This window comes from Protobothrops mucrosquamatus, unplaced genomic scaffold (assembly GCF_001527695.2).
Source record: "Protobothrops mucrosquamatus isolate PMUCROS unplaced genomic scaffold, P.Mucros_1.0 scaffold256, whole genome shotgun sequence".
NCBI classification, from domain to species: domain Eukaryota; kingdom Metazoa; phylum Chordata; class Lepidosauria; order Squamata; family Viperidae; genus Protobothrops; species Protobothrops mucrosquamatus.
The window spans coordinates 206,114-227,129 of record NW_015386603.1 but is presented as its reverse complement, the minus strand read 5'-3'; the positions used below and the strand labels follow the sequence as shown (position 1 = coordinate 227,129).

At 37.2% G+C, this 21,016-nt stretch overlaps 1 protein-coding gene across 1 annotated transcript in view; it reads right to left on the bottom strand.

Moving 5' to 3' along the window:
* Positions 1–20,124, bottom strand: part of RASSF5 (Ras association domain family member 5) — a 62,138-nt gene extending 42,014 nt beyond the window's left edge. The window contains exons 1-2 of the mRNA XM_029283861.1: positions 19,968–20,124; positions 1,868–1,989 (exon numbers count right to left, since the gene is read on the bottom strand). Of these exons, the coding sequence (XP_029139694.1) occupies positions 1,868–1,989; positions 19,968–20,124 (279 nt within the window). The remainder of the gene's footprint in view (positions 1–1,867; positions 1,990–19,967) is intronic.
* Positions 20,125–21,016: the final 892 nt, after the last annotated feature.

Sequence of the window (21,016 nt, the reverse complement as noted above, 5' to 3'; positions counted from 1 at the left end):
AGTGGGGATGCAGTAAAAGGGGAAATGGGCGAGCAACACCAAAAGTCATGTGCATGTATTTATTTCATTAAAAGTATCTTATATATAAGAACGTAAAAAGAATGTATGTTAATATCTGATAAATATCACAGTATATGTATGAAGGAGAGTTTGGAAAAATAAAAAATAAATTAAAAAAAAAAAAAAGAAATACTGTACCAGAACCAAGAGGGACCTGGCTAGAAGAATGGTTATAGTTCAGATGAAAGTCATGAATATATCTAGCCCCCCCCAAAATACAATTCATGGGACCCAAATTCCAAAAGCGGAGGTGTAAGGGAGACTGAAATTATTGTCTAGAGTAGACAGCTTTTGGACACCGCCCTATTAAAGTCTTGGAAATCAATGCCTCCCAGACCTTTTTAGTGCTCTTCCTTCCCTTCCACCCCTCTTTTCTGACCCGACTCCTGGGCCCAAAAAGCAACCCAGACCTACCTTTGCTTATTCTTGCTTATTTATATTCTACTATCTTTTAAATTTATTTTGGTTTGAAATTGTGAGCCACCCAGAATCAGCTTGGAGGCAGGCTATACCTAAATCTAAAAACAATAACCAACTCTGACCTAGTCCTCAGAGGAAGAGCTCAGGTCATGAATGTGAAATACAATTTCACAACTACAGGATTGTGAAATACAACCTATTAATTTTGACACATTGTTCCAACTCCTCTATGGAAGATAATGCTTTAATATTATAGCAACAATGCCACTTTCTTTCTTCAATATTAGTGCAACATTTCTAAAATACCGTCTCTATATTACCTTGGGATGTTCTATCCATTTGTCTATGTTTTACAGGACAGGGAGTATATTACCAGGAATCTTCCTTTTATTTTCTAAGACTGCCTTTGGATGCTAATGTGGAGAGCCTTGAGGCATACCTGAAAATTAAAATGCTGGTTGAAGTGTTTTGCTTTGCAGAACATCAGGTTCTCTCTCTTTTTTTTTTCAATGAAACGCACCTTTAAAAACAATTGATGTTAAATAGGGCAGGAATCTGGCAGGTGCCAAAGAAAATATCTGTGAGCTCTAATTGCTATCTCCAGACTTAGTGAAACATCTATGTGTCTTACATTCTTGTGGCCAAAAAGATTTGTCTCTTCCCATTGTTTAGCAGCCACTGTTCAAAGACATGATGTCTCAGTTCCTGCAAATATCACCTGTTCATTATGAAGTAGAACCTCATGAATTTGCCCACTGCCATATTCTGAGGTTGCAAATTCCATCGCAGATCCTGGCATCATTCAGCAATTACCTGTCTATTCCTTGCATGATCAACTTGTGCCACTAAAACATAAGGTTTTTTTTTCTGTTGCACTTCACAATCGCACAAAACCCTGGCTCCTTCCTTATGTCTTCCTTGATGTCTTCTTTTACATCAGTACTATTATCAGGAATGATCTGTTGGTTTTGCGCTAGAGATGGCATGTGACATGTACTGTGAGAACATGTGGCAAAATATATTTTGCTGATTTCACGTTTAATTTGCATCAGTGTGTGTCTAATCTAAATACCCATTTAGCACAATCAGTAATTTACCAAAGATAGGCTAGCACAAAATGCCAGTATTTTCATATGATCAGATATATGAGCAAAGATACAAATCATAATCGTGTGAAAAGATACATGCCCACAATGGGAAAAAATCTCCTGGAGAATGTAATATCAATACTTAGGTGGGAGGAAATTTCTTTACAAATTCTCAAACCTTGACAAAATGCCATTACTTCTCTCACCCACATCATTATGAATTATTCCTGTATTATCTCTTAGCTTCGAGAAAAGACTCAGTTCTGTTCCTGTTTAGGTGGAGATGCTACAAGTCATACCTGGCCATAGTTCTGTGTTAAGGTATTGTCTGGTGAAGGTTTGTTGTGAGGCTCTCCTTCCCGCTGGCTGCAGTCCAACTGGATGAGTCTTCTGCATTCCTGATGGCAGGTGTATTTGCAGTCTGGGAGGAAGAACGAAATGAACTGTAATTAATAAAATATGGAATAAACAGTAAAGCCCAGTTTTTTTCCCCTGTGTGTGCATTTTGCAGCACTAAAGACACAGCAAAAGGTATAAATTAGTCTGAGAGATGGCGAATAATTAAATCCAGTGGTGGGATTCAGCCAGTTCGCACCAGTTCGGCAGAACTTATAGCTAATTTTTTGTTGCTCAGGCCCAGAACGGACTTCCGGAAGCAGCATCCACACAGAGAACTGGTTGTTCACATATTTGAATCCCACCACTGATTAAATCCACAGGTTAAGCAATCAGGTTTACAGAAATCAAAAATGAAAAAGCAACAATGAGCTGATGTCATTCATAAAAATATAAACACTAAAACATAATTACAAAGAAAAAAATTAGTCTTTTTTTCGAAGGTTTGGTCAGCCACAGCTTCCATACTTTTATTATATTTAGGAATGCACACTATTTCCTATCCATGTAAACAAACAGCCCCCTAAAAAATAGCTCCCCAAAGCAATGTGTTGTAGCTTCCTAAACAATTGCATAATCATAGGCTTCATTTTACACAAACAGCAGATGAAATCTGAAATCTGTGCCTAGACTGTATAATTGCATACTAAAGGTATGCAATGGCTGATATTTTTTCTGAACTGCATGGCTGATATTTTTTCCAGCAAGAAAAAAAATAGCATGTGAGACTACAGTTTAGTCTCACTACGTGGAAGAGATTTTGTATAAACAATCAAAGATGAAGACCATATCTGCAGCCTAAACTGGTTCAGTCCAGAAAATACCTTTACGTCATCTATTATTTACTAGAAACAGGTCACAGATCTCTCTAGTGAAACCTGGAAATCAAAAAATGTGGAACAGCAAATGTTTAAGGGGTGGGGGAGTAATTTAGTCATAGCACCTAAAAGAACCTGATGGAATAAGATTTAATAAAGTAGAGTCCACTTATTCTCATAAATGAATAATCCATAATATAAACATTTTATGCCAAAATCAATATTTATGCCATAAGATTCTCTGTTGAACATGGGAAGCACTCTACTTAAGGCCAACATCTTTATATCTTAGATCAATGTTTTAATTGTGATGGGAGAAAAACCTCTTGAGTTTTGTTTTCTACATAATGCTAAGTACTTCAGCCATACGGGTTTGGCTTACCATTCAAACAGAAACTAGTGTGGTTTGTGCTGTTGTGATAACAACACATACAAAAGGTGCTATATATGTTTTGAACTACAATTGGTGGATTCTCCAGTCATCAGTGTCAAGAAGTATGGATTATGGCAGTTTGATGCCCCAAATATCTGATGAACGTCAGGTTGCCTAACCAATGGTAGTAAACTGATCTAACGTGTGCTTACTTACTGAAGCTAATCCACTTTCACAATTAATAAAGCAATTCTTGTCCGTATAGCAGTTCCTGAGAATATAAGAATGCAGGTGCTGCTATCTTTATATCTTTCTTAGAGCTGTCCCACTGGCATCTAAATGACCATTTTTGGAATCTGATGGACCTCCTAAGCCAGTGGTGGCGAGCACTCAGAGGGCGGCACTCAGAGCCCTCTCTGTGGGCACGTGTGCCATCATCCCAGCCCAACCTCCCCCAGTGGCCCCCTCCTCACCAGCAGTTCCCCAGAGGAGAGTCGCCCCCAAGCATGGCCCACGCAGACCAGCACAGCCAAGGACATGGCAGCCGGGCAGCAGGGATAAGACTCCACCCTTGCGCCCCATCATGTGCAGATGATGCTGCAGGGCGCGGGTGGAGGGTGTGGCCGCCTTGATGCTGCTGGGCTGCCTGGGCACTCAGGCAGTTTTTGTGGCAGGCCGTGGAGGCGGTGAGTGGCCCTGCGGGCAGGCGGGGGCAGTTTTTGGGCACTCAGTCTCTAAAAGGTTCGCCATCACTGTCCTAAGCCATTAGTTCAATCCAACATAAAGTTGTTTACATTGGTTTGGCTTGAACAAGCTCTCAGGTGAAGTGGCCATGAGTAAAATAAGGGACCATTCATCACAAGGTTTATAGAAATTTCATCTTCAGATTAATCATTAATAGACAGCCCAACACTTTCTTTAAAACCATGACAGGAGCTGTGCCTAACATGTTTCCCACAGTAGAAATCCTGGCATAATACAGCTATACTGCCTAATGTGAGAATGTTAATGGGCTCAGCTGCCGTGCTAATATTATAGAAATAAAATGTTATTCTTATTATACTAAGAGGCCGTTATTAGAGAACCGAATGTCTTGTCAACTACAGCACTTGGGATCCAATGTTAAGAGGGGAGGGAGAGTAAAGAAATCAATTATACCAAAAAGCATTGTAATTAAAAATGAAAATGTAAAAGGCAGCTGGCTACAGTGTATGGATGCCATTAAACCAAGCCTCCAGGGGAATAGCAATTCCTCTCATATACAAGTGATAACTTAGGGGCAAAGAAAAATGGCAATTCTTAATATTTCTAATTCGTAATAAGTTAAACATATCTTTTTTTGGTTCATAATCACACATAAATGAGTTACATAAAACATTATTGTAGGAATTATTTAGGAATATTAAGAAGTCAAGATAAGATAACCTTTATTGTCGTTTTTTTACTGTGGGCACAACGGCACACATCAAAAATGAAATTTAGTTATATTGTATACAAGTGTTGTATTTTGGGAACAACGCACAGACACATTATCCAATGACAACTGGAACATTTAAATTGACTTATGATTTGGGTAAAAAGGATTTTCTGGTAAATGGTTTTAGGTAATGAAGGACAAAGTTTGGGAAGCCTAGGTGTTGTTTTTTTAAGTGCATTTTCCATCAAGTGTGCCCAAGTTTGCCCTGTGAACAGCAGAACAATCCAACAGAGTCTCCAGACACCTGGAGTAACTTCTTTTGAACATCCTTTGCCTTTACAACTAATAGCAGCCATGTCAGGCTTAGCTTCCTACTCCTGTCCACTCTTACTGGACTAATTAAACACCTATATTGTTTTGTTTTGGTTATGATTTGTTTAAGATACAAAACTCCTGATTTTTCCTTTGTTAAGATTATCTGAATGTAAATGATGCTTTATGGAATCATCTAGAGAGAAGAAAGCTCAAGTACAAATACTTTATTTACACATCATCTTTTCCAGTTTTAAGTTTATTCAGCCACTGTATCATAATTTTATTCCCCTCAATACTATTTCCACTTAATAAACAGCACACACCAAAAAAGGAATTGGAGAAGAAACTCTATCCCTATAATGACTTCTTCAGTTTGTAAAATCTTTCATTAAGTGGACTTAACCCTACCTACAGTTAGTTCCAAAAAGAGTGAAGCATGTTTCATTTCATTAAACTATTGCTGAAGAAATAATGTAATATATGTGCAAATGAAAGTCACTTCATAATCCATCTAATTACATTTAAGTCTTCCGCACACAAGTAGTATGTCACAAAGAATGGGAGTGCAGAACTACTGGCTATATATATACCACCATCAACCCTTCTTTAACCTCTAGAGGTCCCTTTAAGGTCTGGGGGTTAAATGACAAAATAGGTATTAGTTCTATACATGTTTATAAAAACATAAGGAACTCTTTCACTTCTTATCCACTCCCTCTCCAAGCCTCCTCCACAAGAAGGTTCTAGAATAGGATCCTCAAGCAGACAGAAATTTATCAACAATTCTGGTACTACTCTCTAAAAATCATTCTGACACAAACAGCACATATTACCATCAGTCCTTAAGAAATAACTGCAGTTTATTGGTTACCAGCACCATAATGTTCTTCAAGCATCTCCTTTTACTCCTGTAATTATGAGATGCTGTGGCTTTGAGATGAAATGGCAAATATAACAGATCTTGCGCTACAATTCTTGAGTAGCATCTGTCTTCTGGAAAATTCCTTCCTCCCTCTGTTTCAGACATACAAATGCACATACATGACATAGATATTAAATAAACTATAAAATAACAGAAACAGTTAAAAGATTTATTGTTGTTATGTGGATAATCTATGATTAGACTCATAGTCTACTTTAAGTTTAATGGAAACTTAATAATTCAAGTCTAAATCAAGGACATAAGGATTATTAAGAATATAGGAAGTTGCAAGCAGGGTGGAGGGTTTTTTTTGTAAAATTAGGGTGTTCAGGTCCAATAAATTAAATATTTTCAGATATTGAGAGGGTCCTTTAGGCATTGCTCTAAGGGCTCAAATCCTGATGTAAACAATGGGTTTTTTTTTTGTAGTATTCAGCTTCTATCTACAAGACCCGGTATTTCATAATTTTTTCCAATTATTTTTCATCAATCCAAGCATCACCCAGTATAGCAAGATCAATTAACCAGACTTTCTTCTTTTCAATAGCTGCTACATCCAGCATGTTATGAACAAGATGCCTGTCTTGGAGATCTTAATTATCTGTTCACCCAATATATTTAAATAGAGAGTGCACACTGAAGTTCTCTACTTATTTGAAGGAAAGAGGCATAGAAATAAGCTCTCTCTATGGGAGATGCCCCTAGAAGCATAAGTGGGCACTACTCTCATGGCCCTTGACCATTCAAAACAGTCTTTAGAGTTTTAGAATTATAAGATACAGCACCTTGTATATTGTTTCAGGATGACTGCTATGATGGATGTTGTGACTGGATTTTATTATGCAAGTTATTGATCTGTACCATTTGGAATCTGATAAGTTGAAGCAGCACAGAATGATTACAAGTAAATAACTGGACCTGTGTTTTTTAATCATTTTCCCATTTTTACTACTGGTGTTGGACTGCCTTTATATTTGGAAGGAGAATTCATTTTATTGCATTTAATCAATACTATGTTCAATAGCTATTTTATAGTTCCAGACTTTGGCTGTTACCTGTGTGTAATGCTGTCTCAGGATCTGCCTTTTTATTCTTTTCATCCATGTTGAATAAAATATATTAAGAATTGTAAGGGTACAATCATACAAATTCTGCATTTATTAATAATGGCAGGGGGAGGGGGGGGAAGGCAAATACTTCTTTAAGCCAAAATGGAATTAAAACATTTAATGAAATGTGACAAGAGCATCTTTCTCTATCCATAAAAGGAAATCGAACAAAAGCATTGCATTATGAGGGAAGAAGGGCTAAAAATATGTAGCAAAGTTGAATAGCTCAGCACATGAAGCTTAATTTTTAGTGATCTTCTCTACACATCAGCTGAAAAGGAATATGGAATATGGAATTCAGAGAAGCAGAAGAATAAATCAGAAAAGAATACAGAAGGGGCATATATACACCTCATTAGTATACGGGGCTACACAACTTTCTGGTTCAATATATTGCATGTGGAATTCCACTGGTATCTACACATATATCTCTTTCCAAATGAAAGCCATGTTAATTTTTCTAACAAAAACCCCCCAAAGATTTGTGATACTTTAACAACTAACCCATTTATTATCACATTTAATTTTACTGAGAAAGGGTCAAGGAGCTACATTTATCACAAAACTTGCAGATCAAAATACCTACAGATTCTTTCCAAAAATTCTGCTAACCCACATCTTCTATAGAGGTAAAGATGATGAATGAGAGAATTTAAATTGCTAAATACCCCTAGGAATTTATTATTGTGCACGTTAGCCCAAATTTCCAGTTTCTGAACCCAAAATGATAAAAAGGAAGAAACTGGTTAGACAGATGGGAGTCAAGCAACTCTTTTCAGGATGTGAATTACTTTCAGAACATAAAAATTGATCTACTTGGCATTGTATGCTGCATTAAATCTGTATAACCTGGCAAAACAGTATGCAATTCTTGGGGGGAGGGAAGAAAAGGCAATTATGAGATATTCTATCTGAACTGTTTTCATAAATGCATACAGTATTAGCTCCAGAATTGCAAAAATGCTCTTCAAATACAAGACAACACAAAAAAAGCACATTCTTATCAGGAAATGAAGAACATTTTATAAACATTTCAGATATGAATTTTCCAGTTCTGGATGACAGCTACTTTGTCACCACTGTATAGTGATAAAGATTTTTCCCAAAGATGAAGAATAAATTTAAAAACCCCTAATGCTAGCTCTAATCCTATTTGAGCACCTACATTATGGAACTGGTATCATCTAAAGCAGAGGTCCCCAACCCCCAGTCCGTGGACCTGTACCGGGCCACACAAACAAGCAAAGCCCCATCTGCGGGATGCAGGCAGCACACAAAACCACGCCCCTCTGGTCCGCGGAAACACCTCTCTATATATAATTGGTCCCTGGTGCCCAAAAGGTTGGGGACCTCTGATCTAAAGGGAAGTAAAGGGTAGGGTGCCATGGCTGCAAGAAAGCAAAATCTACCTAGTGAAGTAGACAATAGAGCATTAAAATGCTAATTTAGAAGACTTTTGAATTGAAAGGTCTGACTGGATATTCTGCTCAGTTACCATGAATCAACCTAATCTAGAGAAATCAGAGCGAAGGCAGGGACCATACACTGCTGTTTCAAATGAAAAGTAAAGGCGGGGGGGCTTTGAGTGTTTACTGGAATATGGCAGACTCAGAAGTGATTTTTGAACCGTTGCTACCTAATTTAAGGAGAACTGAGCAAGATACTGGCAAGTCTGTATGAATTGAAAAAAAGAACTGCACTTGGAAAGGAATGTCCCCAAGTACAAAGGCACAATTGTGTTGACAGAGGCAAAGCATAAGGATTCACCTTGGAAAATGAGTAAGAATCAGACTTTGTGAAATTATTAAAATTAAACAAGCTATATAGAAGGTGGGGCATTATAAATACATCAAAAACTCAATCACATTGCTCTAATTTAATAGTCATAAATGTTGGTTCTTCAAAATCCTTGTACAATTTGAAATTTCTATTCATGACTCCAATGAATGTTTTAACTCTTTTTCTTTTCTTGCAATTGATCTCCTGGCTTCTAAACTGTGGCTTCCTTATTAACTTCTATTATTATCCTCTGTCAGGCATCAAAAGAGATTCCTTTATACATCACTGATTAGTAAAAGATAGCCCAGTGAATTAGCATTTTGCTCCATCATCTTAATTTTTATTAACATTATTATACATTGAGCATTTTCCTGCTATTAGTAATATTTTTGAAAGCTAGCCATGAATGCCCATCTATTTAGACAGGCCTTCAAGTTTCAAGAATTTTAACCAGTGGTAAGTTCCTATCAGGATCTTGATGGAATTTTTTAATGCTGTATATTTGAAGAACCTTTTTTTACTGTACTATTGCCGTTATTTTTTTTTGTTATATATCACTTTATATTCACTTGCCCAAAAGTATTCTGTATGTTACTTCTTCCTTTCCTCATTCACCTAACACAAGCATCTATATCAAACAATAGAGTTACAATGTTGTTATGCATTCGAGAATGATGAGATTACTATATAAGTATAAAATAATAGCCTTTGGATATCAGCCAACATATATGAAAAGTGATCAGGATACAATATTACACTATTAGTATAGCGCACACACATATGCATACATATACACAGCTTTTAGAATGTTGTAGAATATCATGCAAAGGCTTCGGATTCGTTATTTCTTTTACTTCTAACACTTTGGATATGGGGAGCAGAGTCAAAGGGCATTCAGTACCTCTGAGGCTGACAGTGCATCATGCCACAAAAAGTAGCTGTCAGTGTCCTTACCAACCCCTGGTTCCCACAGAAAACAAGTGGTAGACGTCAAGGTGGCTGGCAAAAATCGGAATGGTCTGACCAGTGTTTAATCACAGCAAACAAAGTTAGTGCTGGGAGTGATTTCCTCCCAGCGCCTTACATACAGTCCTCCCCACCAGCTCCACCCCCCATCCACCTAGCCAGCATCCAGTGGCTAATGTTAAGAACAGCGACGCAGTCTCTGGCTCTCTTCTCTGTTCCACCGTTCAGTTCACATTGCCGGGTGACACTCCTGCGCCGATCAGCTGCTTGTTGGACGCACGGACGCTCAGCTGTTCAGCGGCTCCGCCTTTGGCCACAGTTCAGGTAGGACTGCCCCGGGTTTTTCCCTGGGCATCGTCCTTGCCACTAGCCTCCGCTGGCCTCTTCCCTAATGCCTCCCCGCTGGCTTCCTCCCGGCGGACGTCTTTGCCGCTGTTCTCCTCCCTGGGGCCTTCCCACGGCGAACAGCTGTCTGGCGGCTGAGCCATGGAAACTCTCAGTCATTCGGCGGCATCGCTGGTGTCCTCTCTGGTATCGTCATCTCCCTCCCCCCATCAATGGGTATTGACAGGAGCTGTGTTAAGAAAGGAATACTTCCCACTTTTCTTGTAAAAACTGCACCTCTATCCAACTGTGTAAGGCAGCCAATTCAGGGGTTAAATATGAAGTAGGGATGCTAAATTTCTGCAAGGCAAAAGCATAAAAAACCCCAAGAGAAAAAAAAAATGTGGTAATGTATCATTTAGCATTTATCTGGTATGAGATACTTGTTATATTTTTATCTGGAGCAAATTTTGCTTAGATGTGCCTTAGGGCAAGAGCAACGTGATTATTTTATTTAAATGAAGATACTGAAATAAAAGGAAATATACTAAATATGGTAATGGCTGGTAAGCATCTTAACTGTAAGAGCGGCTATGTAGTAAAGGATGCCTCACATCAATCTGGAGATTAGTACTGTAAGCCCCATTTATAAACTGGAAGAATAGCAAGGGAGGGTCTAGAAAATATTTAGCCTAAATTAAGTTGAAATATTTATTTATATCCCACCTTTATTATTTCTATAATTCAAGGCAGTGAATGTACCTAATATTCCTTTCTCATTTCCCCACAAAACAACCCTGGGAGATGAGTTGGACTGAGAGAGCGTGACTGGCCCAAGGTCACCCAGCCAGCTTTCATGCCTAAGGTGGAACTAGAACTCACAGCTTCCTGGTTTCCAGATTGGTGTCTTAACTACTACACCAAACTAGGTCCCTTCTCATATTTCATATCTTCTGAAGATAAGATAAGGTAAGACAAGACAAAACTACCTCTATTGTCACACTGGCCCACATTAAAAATGAAATTCTGTTGCCTGTTCTCAAAAGAAAGTATATATGTGTGTGTGTTTGTGTGTGTATGTGTATGTGTATGTGAGTGTGTGTGAGTGTGTGTGTGTGTGTAATATATATCTATATATCTATATATCTAGATCTAGATCTCTAGATCTAGATATATAGATATATGTGTGTGTGTATATGTGTATATGTGTATATATATGTGTGTGTGTGTATACACGCACACACACACATATATATACAGCAGAAAAAGAAAAAAAATGGGGGAAAAAATACCTGTCTTAATATATTCTCTATAAATCTAGAGCAAAGCATCACTTCCATTTTAAAGGTTAATTATTTAGGGGAAAACTAGTCCTCTTTTCAGGTGAATATAATAGGAAGAGATTTATTAATGATGTACAAGTGCAGTCCTCAATTACGCAATAATGTTTCTGTCTGTGAACTGAATACTACTATCTTTAAGCAAGGCTTTCAGAACTAATGCAGGAAATCCATTGCTTCAATCATCACATTGGTCAAGTACTTCAACAGTCAATTAAGCTTATTAATCAAGAGTGCCTCGCAAATCTGAGACACGTTGCATAGATCTGTTCTAATGCTTCTGAGCCTCCTTTCCCATTCTGTTGATGTGTGCAGGCGAAAGACAGAATTTCACTTTCCAATGCATTTTTAATCAACTAATGGCCAAGAAAGATGGATTTACAGCTGCATATTGTTGTGCAACTTATAATAGTTGCATTTTTTCCCAGCTCTCCCACATCATTTTTAAGCCATGGTATTTCCATTCGAATCTTTTTCTTCCCATGCAGAGTACAGTACAAGGAAAGCACCAGTTTCATTGAGGTCAAACAGGATAGAAACAGTTAAAGTGCAAGTATGAATATTTAATTCTCATCGGAATGATCTCCTCTATGTTTGTTTTTTCCTTTTTTATATCATAATTTATATCTTAATGTTTAATTGAACAACTGCATATATTCCAATACAGGGCCTGCTTCCTTTTGATTATATGACAGAGTATATCAACAATAGATGTCACAATTTAGCCCAATACTACAAGCTGGCTACTTCAGTCTGATGGTAGGTTATGGGGATTTAGTTATCTGAGGTATGGAGATAAGCAGCATGTTTGAACACAGAAAGAATATGGGTTGCTTAATTTATCTGAAAACAATGCTTACCTTGGAACCTTCTATTCTTTCATGTTGGTCTTCTTCTTATAACGAGTTGAATTGTTAGTCTCGATGGAGAAGAAATTAGTGCATAGTTAACTGATCCAGGCAGCTAAGGGTTAAATTTAGCTCAAAACAAATGCAATTATGCATAAGGAAAATCAATCCCATAGAGTCAGTCATTTTTGTAGGAATATCTAAACCCCATTAACTGGCTGTTTTATCAAAGAAAAGGCATTGGAAATAAAGAGTGGCAAGAATCCAAGCCTCTCCATTAAGGGTATTGCAGCACAGAATGTACTGCACAACTAGTATACAAACTCTACTGACTAATCAGAAGAGAGTGGGACAGTATAATGAAGCTTTGCCAGTATTCCTCTTGAACAAGGTACCCAAGAGATGGTGAGCAAGGACTCCATATTCCCAGATGGTGCATTTTGATCTTCACACACAAGATAAAAATGTCAAAAGCAGTACTGTAAGAGACAGATTAGGAATATGAGTAAAAAATAGGTAGGAAAATGGTAACAGAACACCTATCCACTCTAAATGAGTTCAAATCACCAAGACCAGATGGGTTACACGCCAGGGTTCTGAAAGAGCTGGCAGATGTGATCTCAGAATCATGGAACCATACCTTTCAAAGATCCTGGAGCACCAGGGAACTATCAGAGGACTCGAAAAGAGCTGATGCGATTCCAGTCTTTAAAAAGGGTGAAAACTACAGAATAATCAACCTGCCACTAATATTGGGAAGATCTTACAAAAGATAATCATGCAAACACCTAGAAACAAGCAAAGGTATCAGCAGAAGCCAGCATGAGTTTCTCAAAAACAGATCATGCCAGACAAACTTTACTGCATCCTTTAACAAAGTGATTAACTTAATGGATCACAGAAATACTGTGGACGTAGTTTACTTAGATTTTAATAAGGCATTTGATAAAATAGACCACAGCCTACTTCTTGGTAAGACAGAAAAATGGAGGATATACACCATCACAATCTGATGGATTCATAAATGACTGACCAACCACTGTTTTAGGCCCAATATTCTTTCAGCATCTTCATAAACAATTTACATGAAGGGTTAGAAGAGGAACTCATCAAATTTGCAGATGACACCAAGCTGAGGGGAATAGCCAATGCCTTAGAAGAGAATCTCAAGAACTAGAAGGACCTTGGCAGAGAATAAGGCCCTATCCAACAAAACACAATTCAATGGTGAGAAAAGTAAGGTCTCACACTTAGTCAAGGAAAACCAAATGTACAAATATAGAATACGTGGTACCTGGCTCAACAGCAGTAACAGTGAGAGAGACCTAAGTGTCCTAGTGGACAACCACCTGTGCTGCAACTACCAAAAAAGCTAATACAGTCCTGGGCTGCATCAACAGAGTGATAGTTTCAAGATCACGTGAAGTGCTAGTACAGCTTTATATTGCACTGGTAAGACCACACTTGGAATACTACATCCAGTTTTAGTCACCATGATACAAAAAATATGTTGAGATTCTAGAAAGAATGCAGAGAAAAGCAACAAAGATGATTAGGGGACTGAAGACTAAAGCATATAATAGTCCATTGTGGGAACTGGGTATGTCAAGTCTAACAAAGGGAAGGACTAAGTGTGAAATGATAGAAGTCTTCCAATATATGAGCAGCTGTCACAGAAAAGAGGAGATTGACCTCTTCTCCAAAGTAGCTGAAGCAGGACAAGAAATAATGGATGGAAGCTTATCAAACAGAGATCCAACCTAGCAATAGCAATCACATTTAGACTTATATACCGCTCCGTAGTGCTTTTACAGCACTCTCTGAATGATTTACAATGACAGCATATTGCCCCCAACAATATGGGTCCTCATTTTACTCATCTTGGAAGGATGGAAGGCTGTGTCAACTCGAGCCCCATTAGGATCAAACTTCAGTCTGTGGGCAGCCTGCAACCACTGTGCCACCAGGGTTCCTAGAACTAAGGAAAAATTTCCTGGTGCTCTCCTGTCAGTGAGAACAATTAATCGGTGAAACAGCTTGCCTCCAGAAGTTGTGGGTGCTCCATCACTAGAGGTTTTTAAGAAGCGATTGGACAACTGTTTGGTACAGGGTCTCCTCTTGAGCAGAGGGTTGGACCAGAAGACTTCCAAGGTCCCTTCAAACTCTATTATTCTATATTCTGATCCAGTTAGTATGAATGTGTCCTGTTGTTAAACTACCAGTAAGAAATTTGATTAGGTTAGTGGCTGATGAGTGAGCTAAGCATTTGAGATGGACAGGTTCTTAGCAAAGTAGTCCAATTGTTAAGTGAATCTGACTTCCCCCATTGACTTTGCTTGCCAGAAGCTCCTTAGGAAGGTTGAAAATGAGAATCCCAGGACTCTGGGATACTGCAGCCATCGTAAACACATGGCCATTGCCAAGCACTTGAAGTTTGTTCACATGGCTGTGGGGATGCTGCAATGGTAATAAATGTGAGAACTGGTCATAAGTCACTTTTTTCAGCGGCATTGTAACTTTGAATGGTCATTAAATGAATAGCTGTAAGTCAAGGACTATCTGTTTTGCCAAAAGATTTAATAAACTAGGAAACTCTTTAGAATTGACTAATAGAAGTAGGCTCCCCAGGATCAATCTCATCAACCAGGACATATATATCTTATTTTTGAGTTTCTCAAATGCATCTGTTTAACCAGCTTAGAACAGAATACTGGATTGCATAGCTCTTTGGTCTGAGCCCATAGGTTTCTTCTTACATTATTGAGAACATGCTTTTAAGAACATAAATCCTTTCATTTCAAGATGATATACACTGAGGAGGCCTAAGGTGGTTCACTTTAATTTGCTAGTTAGAAGAGATCAAAGTCCCTCACTCTTGTCTGGCACTCATCTAGAGTGTTTTGTTTCATTTTGTTTTGGAATGAAAAGACAGGCAGATTATATGAGAAAAACAAGAAGAGACCATGAGAACCATTTCATGTTTGATTCATCTCAAAGGAAAGTACCATAGAGATAGTGGAGATGGTAATGGTCGGCAATTCATAGAATAAAAGATTATTTACATCATCTTCAAGGTCAGATGTAAATACTGTATGCTACAAAATAACATCATGGAAGACCAGCAGAGAAAGGCAGTTCTCCTCGGGTTGAAACTGACCACTGTCAGAAACCACATACTAGAATAAGCAGCCCTTGAGTCTGATCTACCATCCTTCATATTTAGGTGACTGCAAAGCGAGGGCAATTTTGCTGCAGCACAAGAAAAACCATTTCGGTCTAATCTTTCAGCCACATTAATGGATCTAGTATTTTTCAGATTTGGGGATCTCTAAAAGCTAGAAATTCTGGGATTTGTAATTCCCAAAAACCTGGAGGGCATCATGTTGGGCAAGACTGTTCTAATATGTTTCTCCATCAAATGAGGAATGAATATTAGAAATGAAGTTTTTTTTCTAATTTTCATCTCACCAGAAAACAACTATTTATTGTGCTTTTCTGCAAAAGCATTGTTCTCCCAAGGCCAGGATTTTCCAAGTAGCTATTAATTCAAATTTTAAAGTTTCCTATTCATTTAAAAGACACAGGGATTTTATACACATAAACACACAGGCATTCATGTTTTTTCTTTTCCAAAGAACTGAAAGCTTATTCTATTATGGTATCAGGAAAATATAATTCATTAATGTCTGATTCTGAATTCAGGATCTTGGCTGGTTTGGCAGTCATCATTTAATTTGAAGGCAAAGTTCTTTATGTGGCAGGAGTTGCTGATTCATTGCATTCTATGCCATGGATTAGTCAGGACGGCACCAATAGTGCAATTTTTTTCATTTCAAGCCAATTTCGAATATATCTTCAACGGTGTATGTGAAGCAATAATTAAAGAGTGCTTCCAAGGCTCTTCAGAATGAACCTTTTTCTTGATTAAGATGTCATGGTGATGTTTTTATTTTTTTTTTTAAATTACTGCTTTAGATGTGTGATTTATCCAGGCTGCAAACCTTCCACTATTCCCAGTCTACTTTACTTCCATAAAATGAGCAATACTGACATACACCAGATACTATTAAGACTATGCAGCACAGCTCAAGCTGAAGCCAGAGACACAAACTGTAATACAAAAGAACCATTTTTCATTATTTGCAGTGTTTAATGGTCACTGAAAAATGCTCACAAATATTAAATGAAAGTTTCCGTTGAAAAACATAAGCTACAGAAAATTATTTTAAAACACAACTCTGATTCAAAGAATCCTGCACACCTATTCCAGCAACTGATCTGTCCTTCCCTTCCTTTGCTGTATCAGGAGAGCTTTTTCTTTTTCTTTTTATTTGAATCAAATAGGAACTTTCTGTGGATTGCTGAAACCCATTTACCAGGTCAGACTTTACAGCAAACAATACCTTGATTCAAATTGTAAAGAGTATTTCTTACACAGAGAGGAAGAGGAGGAGGAGGAGGAGGAGGAGGAGATATGCAACACGTCTTTCAGTCTCATAGCAGAGAGAACCATCTGGAGAAGGCAAATATCTTTTTAACCAGGTGCTATGAATTTTAACGCCATGGGAAATTGCTCCTTGACCCCTTCCCCAATTTATCTTCTCCACATTAATTTTGACATACCCCTGCATATAATTTGTTACTTCTTTACTGTACCTTGGCCGTAATTTTGCTAATAGCAAAAAAAGCATTTTTAAATCTATCTAGGCAAGAAATAATCCAACTAAAGCAATGTATTTGTTAGAGCATTGTAACATGAACTCTGTAACAGGCACCAAAAGGATCCACAGAAGAGGAACTATAATGGTGCTGCTCTTTCCAGGTGAAAAATCTTTTAACAATTATTTCAATAATATGCAGTAAGCACTATCATTAATTACAGTGACAGCCATGCAGGTATCCTTGACTCCACTGCCTCTTATGATAATGTAATTTGGTTGCCCTTGAAGACTATCTTGGAACTGAGCTGCAATTCTGTATAGAAACCAAGGTGTAACTAGTTATTAAACAAGGCTGGACAATTTGGGGGCCCTGAGCCACAGATGTTCTCCAATTTGTGTTTTTTGTTTTGCAGTTACCTGAAGCTCCTTCTAATGATGAAGGAAAACCAAAGGCATGGTTCCCCATTATTTTTAATTGCAAACAGATGAACACTGTGTTGTCTATTATCTATAAGGAATGTCAGCCCTACATCAGATATATCACAATTAAAAAAATAACTCCTTAAACTTTTTACCAAACCATCCCATCTTGCCTGCAGTGATCAGTTGCCACATTCTGTGCACCTTTGAAAGGTGAAGGTTGGCCTTTTGCCACCAAAGGATTGGACAACCCTGCATTCAAGAGATTTACAGAGAATGAAGTCTGAATTTTGTTTAATTTTGCCAATAGAAGAATCCTTTCTACCTTTTCCCTGTGACTGATGCTATCTCAATGTCCTATCTTTCTTAGTTTCTCTCCACATAGACCAGTGTTTCTCAACCTTGACAATTTTAAGGCATGTGGACTTCAACTCCCAGAATTCCACAGCCAGCATTGCTGGCTGTGGAATTCTGGGAGTTGAAGTCCACATGCCTTAAAATTGTCAAGGTTGAGAAACACTGACATAGACCTTTCAAGTAACTAACTTGCAACATGTACCCTGGCAGACTTTCTGGTTCCTCCTCTGAGAATCAGCTAAAAATGTGTATGCCTATCTCAAAATCTTAATAATGTCCCACCATTTTTCTTACATGCAATTGTCAGGTCTGCAGTCATTAGGAATTTTTTAGAGGAGCTTTCTACAACTGGATACCTTCAATATGTGTCACAAGATTTATTTCCAGAATTCTGTGTCATGCTAGCTGGAAAATCTAGTAGCCGGAGTCCTTAAACATCTGGAGAATGCCAGAATGGAGAGGCTCACTTATAGTTAAAAGCAGTTCTCCCTATCACCTTCTAAATAGATGTAATGGCTTCAGTGATTGGATGAGAAAGCTAATTTTAGGAACCGAACACCAGCTTGAACACTAGGTTGAAACAATATGACACAGCTCAGAAAGAACAACTGGTATCAAGGTGAAATATATCCCCTAATGTATCATATATGAAATGCTCAACTCTTAAATTTAGCAAAATGAGAGCTTTTCTTACAGTGCAACTTTAATGAAATATGCTATCTTTGCTATTTTTCTGAATATTTTACACTAATTAGAATTTAAATCTTTAATACTGTACTATAAATATGTGCACGGTAAATAAATATTTCATCTAAGTCAGAAAATCTCATAATTTAGGGAGAATAACTTTCAGTGTTAAATGTTCCATGTTCACAACTAAACATGGTAGCCAAGTCTTCATCAGAACAAATAATACTTAACTGATACTTAATAGTAGTTTAGAGTTCAACCTCCATATATTTATATACTAAAATTAAATTGACCTAAATGGACAATTCAATAGAAAAACTAACTTATGCTAAAAGCTGCAGATGTAAACACACTGCTAAATAAAACTAGTACATAAAGCTCCTAGACCAAAATATATCTTTTAAGCCAGATTTGTTCATATTTTGTAAATGGGGACATAATAAAAGAATAAATTATCATATATAAGGGTAGTTATCATTGAACAATACAGTAAAGTCTTAGAAGGCTGTTATGCTCTCCTGCTCATCCACTTAAACAATGGGTAACACTTATTTCACTGAAATTCAATCACGGGGCAAAAATAATACCCCATAATTACTATAGTCAATGTGTAAAATAGCAGTCAGGGGAAAAAAAGGCAGTTCTTATAGAAGAATGCCCAGCTGGATGTCTCTGGATTACAGCTACCCTGCTGATCCTTGTTATGCTATCCATGCTTGATTGATTGTATTAAATCTATTTTTTTCCCCTCATCCTCAGAAGCAAAAGAGAGTAAGAGAAATGTTTGGCCTGTTTGAAATAGCAAGTCAGTTCTCGTTCTATGAAGTCGGCAAACCACCAGGATAACTCAGTATAGATTCTACCATGAGATAGCTTAAAGAAGATTTTTATCGCCAAAATACTACTGGGATATATCTAATCCAAACTCAAATTAAAACAATATAGATTTGTCTTAAGTAAAACATGTAATTCTAACACTTTTAGAAGAATATAGAATCTATACTGTTATTAACTCTATTTTTCCCCATCAAAAATAATTTTAAAGTCGTAAAATAACAATTAATACCACCATACACCTCAAATATGCTAATCTTACAGTTGTTAACTTTATTTTATGGGCTTTTTGCCTCTATCAAATCTTTACAAAAGAGAAGGCAAATTTTGAAATTCCAGTGATTTTTCCTCTGTTCACTGTTTCAAAAAGCATGCTATTTAAGCAAAAGGAAAAACTTGCTATTTAAGTGCTACACTTCAAAATTTAACATTTGTACTCAGATGGTCAAAAAACAACAATATATACCAATCTGTATGAATATTTTTTTTTCAACTCACAAAAGCATTGCTAGAACACTATACCATTTATACAGTAATGTATTATTGCTGTTATTAGTTATTACAAACTTATGAGCTTGATGAAATAGTTCTCCATAGGGTATGGTTCTTTAATCATTAGACTGCTTCATCAACTCATAGAATATAACCTACTGCCCAAGTAAAGCTCAAAACTTTACCCCAAAAAAGTGTTGACTGAGTTATTCATCAAGACAGTTTATAAATAGTGTACAAAGTAGCAATGGGCATCTTCTGTTCTCTTCATCAGTAACTAACACCCCGTATCTTTCAGTCAGCCAGGGCACATTTTTGCTCAAATCATTAGAACTTACCTTTGACCGGTAAGACCGATCTATTGGGCTTCTTAATTCGGAGTTGAAGACCCTCTGACCATGATTTAGACTTAGGAAAATGTCTGAAGAGCTTGCGGATTCTCTTTGTTATTAATCCAAAGCAAGCTGCAGCTCCTGCTTCTCCTCTCTCTGTCATTCTTCTAACAGAAGATCAATAGTTTCTTTGGGCACAGCAGACAGGCAGGCAAGTGCTTGAATGCGGAATGTTACCGAAAGCAGCAAATGTTTTATCTCTACAATTTATTTATGTTACAAAAGTCAGTGTCCTGCTCTTGCAGTTTCCTTGCCTTTTTGTCTCCCTTTTTTTTCTCTCTTCAAACTAAAAGCAAACACTGCAGTCCACAAACTTCCAGGGCAGCTTCTGTAATGCATGGAAAACTTTCTATTTCTGGGACTTTTTGCCTGATAAGATAAAGCAACATAACGGAAGAGGCTACAGTCAAGAGAGAGAGCCAGAAGCCATCTCTTTCTTTAGCAAAGCTTCTTTCAAATATCTTTAGCTTTTGCAATCTTTTTTTAGTTTTGAATTAAAACAATCTTAGACTATAATTAAACCAGTACTCTTAACATGCTGCATCTTTAAAGATATTAAAACATTAAAGCAGGCCTGTGGGTAATAATGCTATTATGAATAGATAATCAAAGTAATAATAGAATTAGACCCTCCTGAGATCATATTTTCAACCACAATTTCTCTTTGAACTGACAGAATAAAGACCTGGCCTGGAAAGAGCCTGTGTTATTTGTTTTAAAATCATTAGAAGTACAAATATGTATTTTCCATAACAACAAATAACAAAACTTCCAAAATATTGATGAGCATTTGTACAATCAAGACACATACAGTCAAGTATGGACATGTCTAATGACTTTAATAATAATAATAATAATAATAATAATAATAATAATAATAATAATAATAATAATAATAATAATAATAATAATAATAATAATAATAATAAAGTTGGAAGGGACCTTGGAGGTCATCTAGTCCAACCCCCTGCTCAGGCAGGAAACCCTATATCATT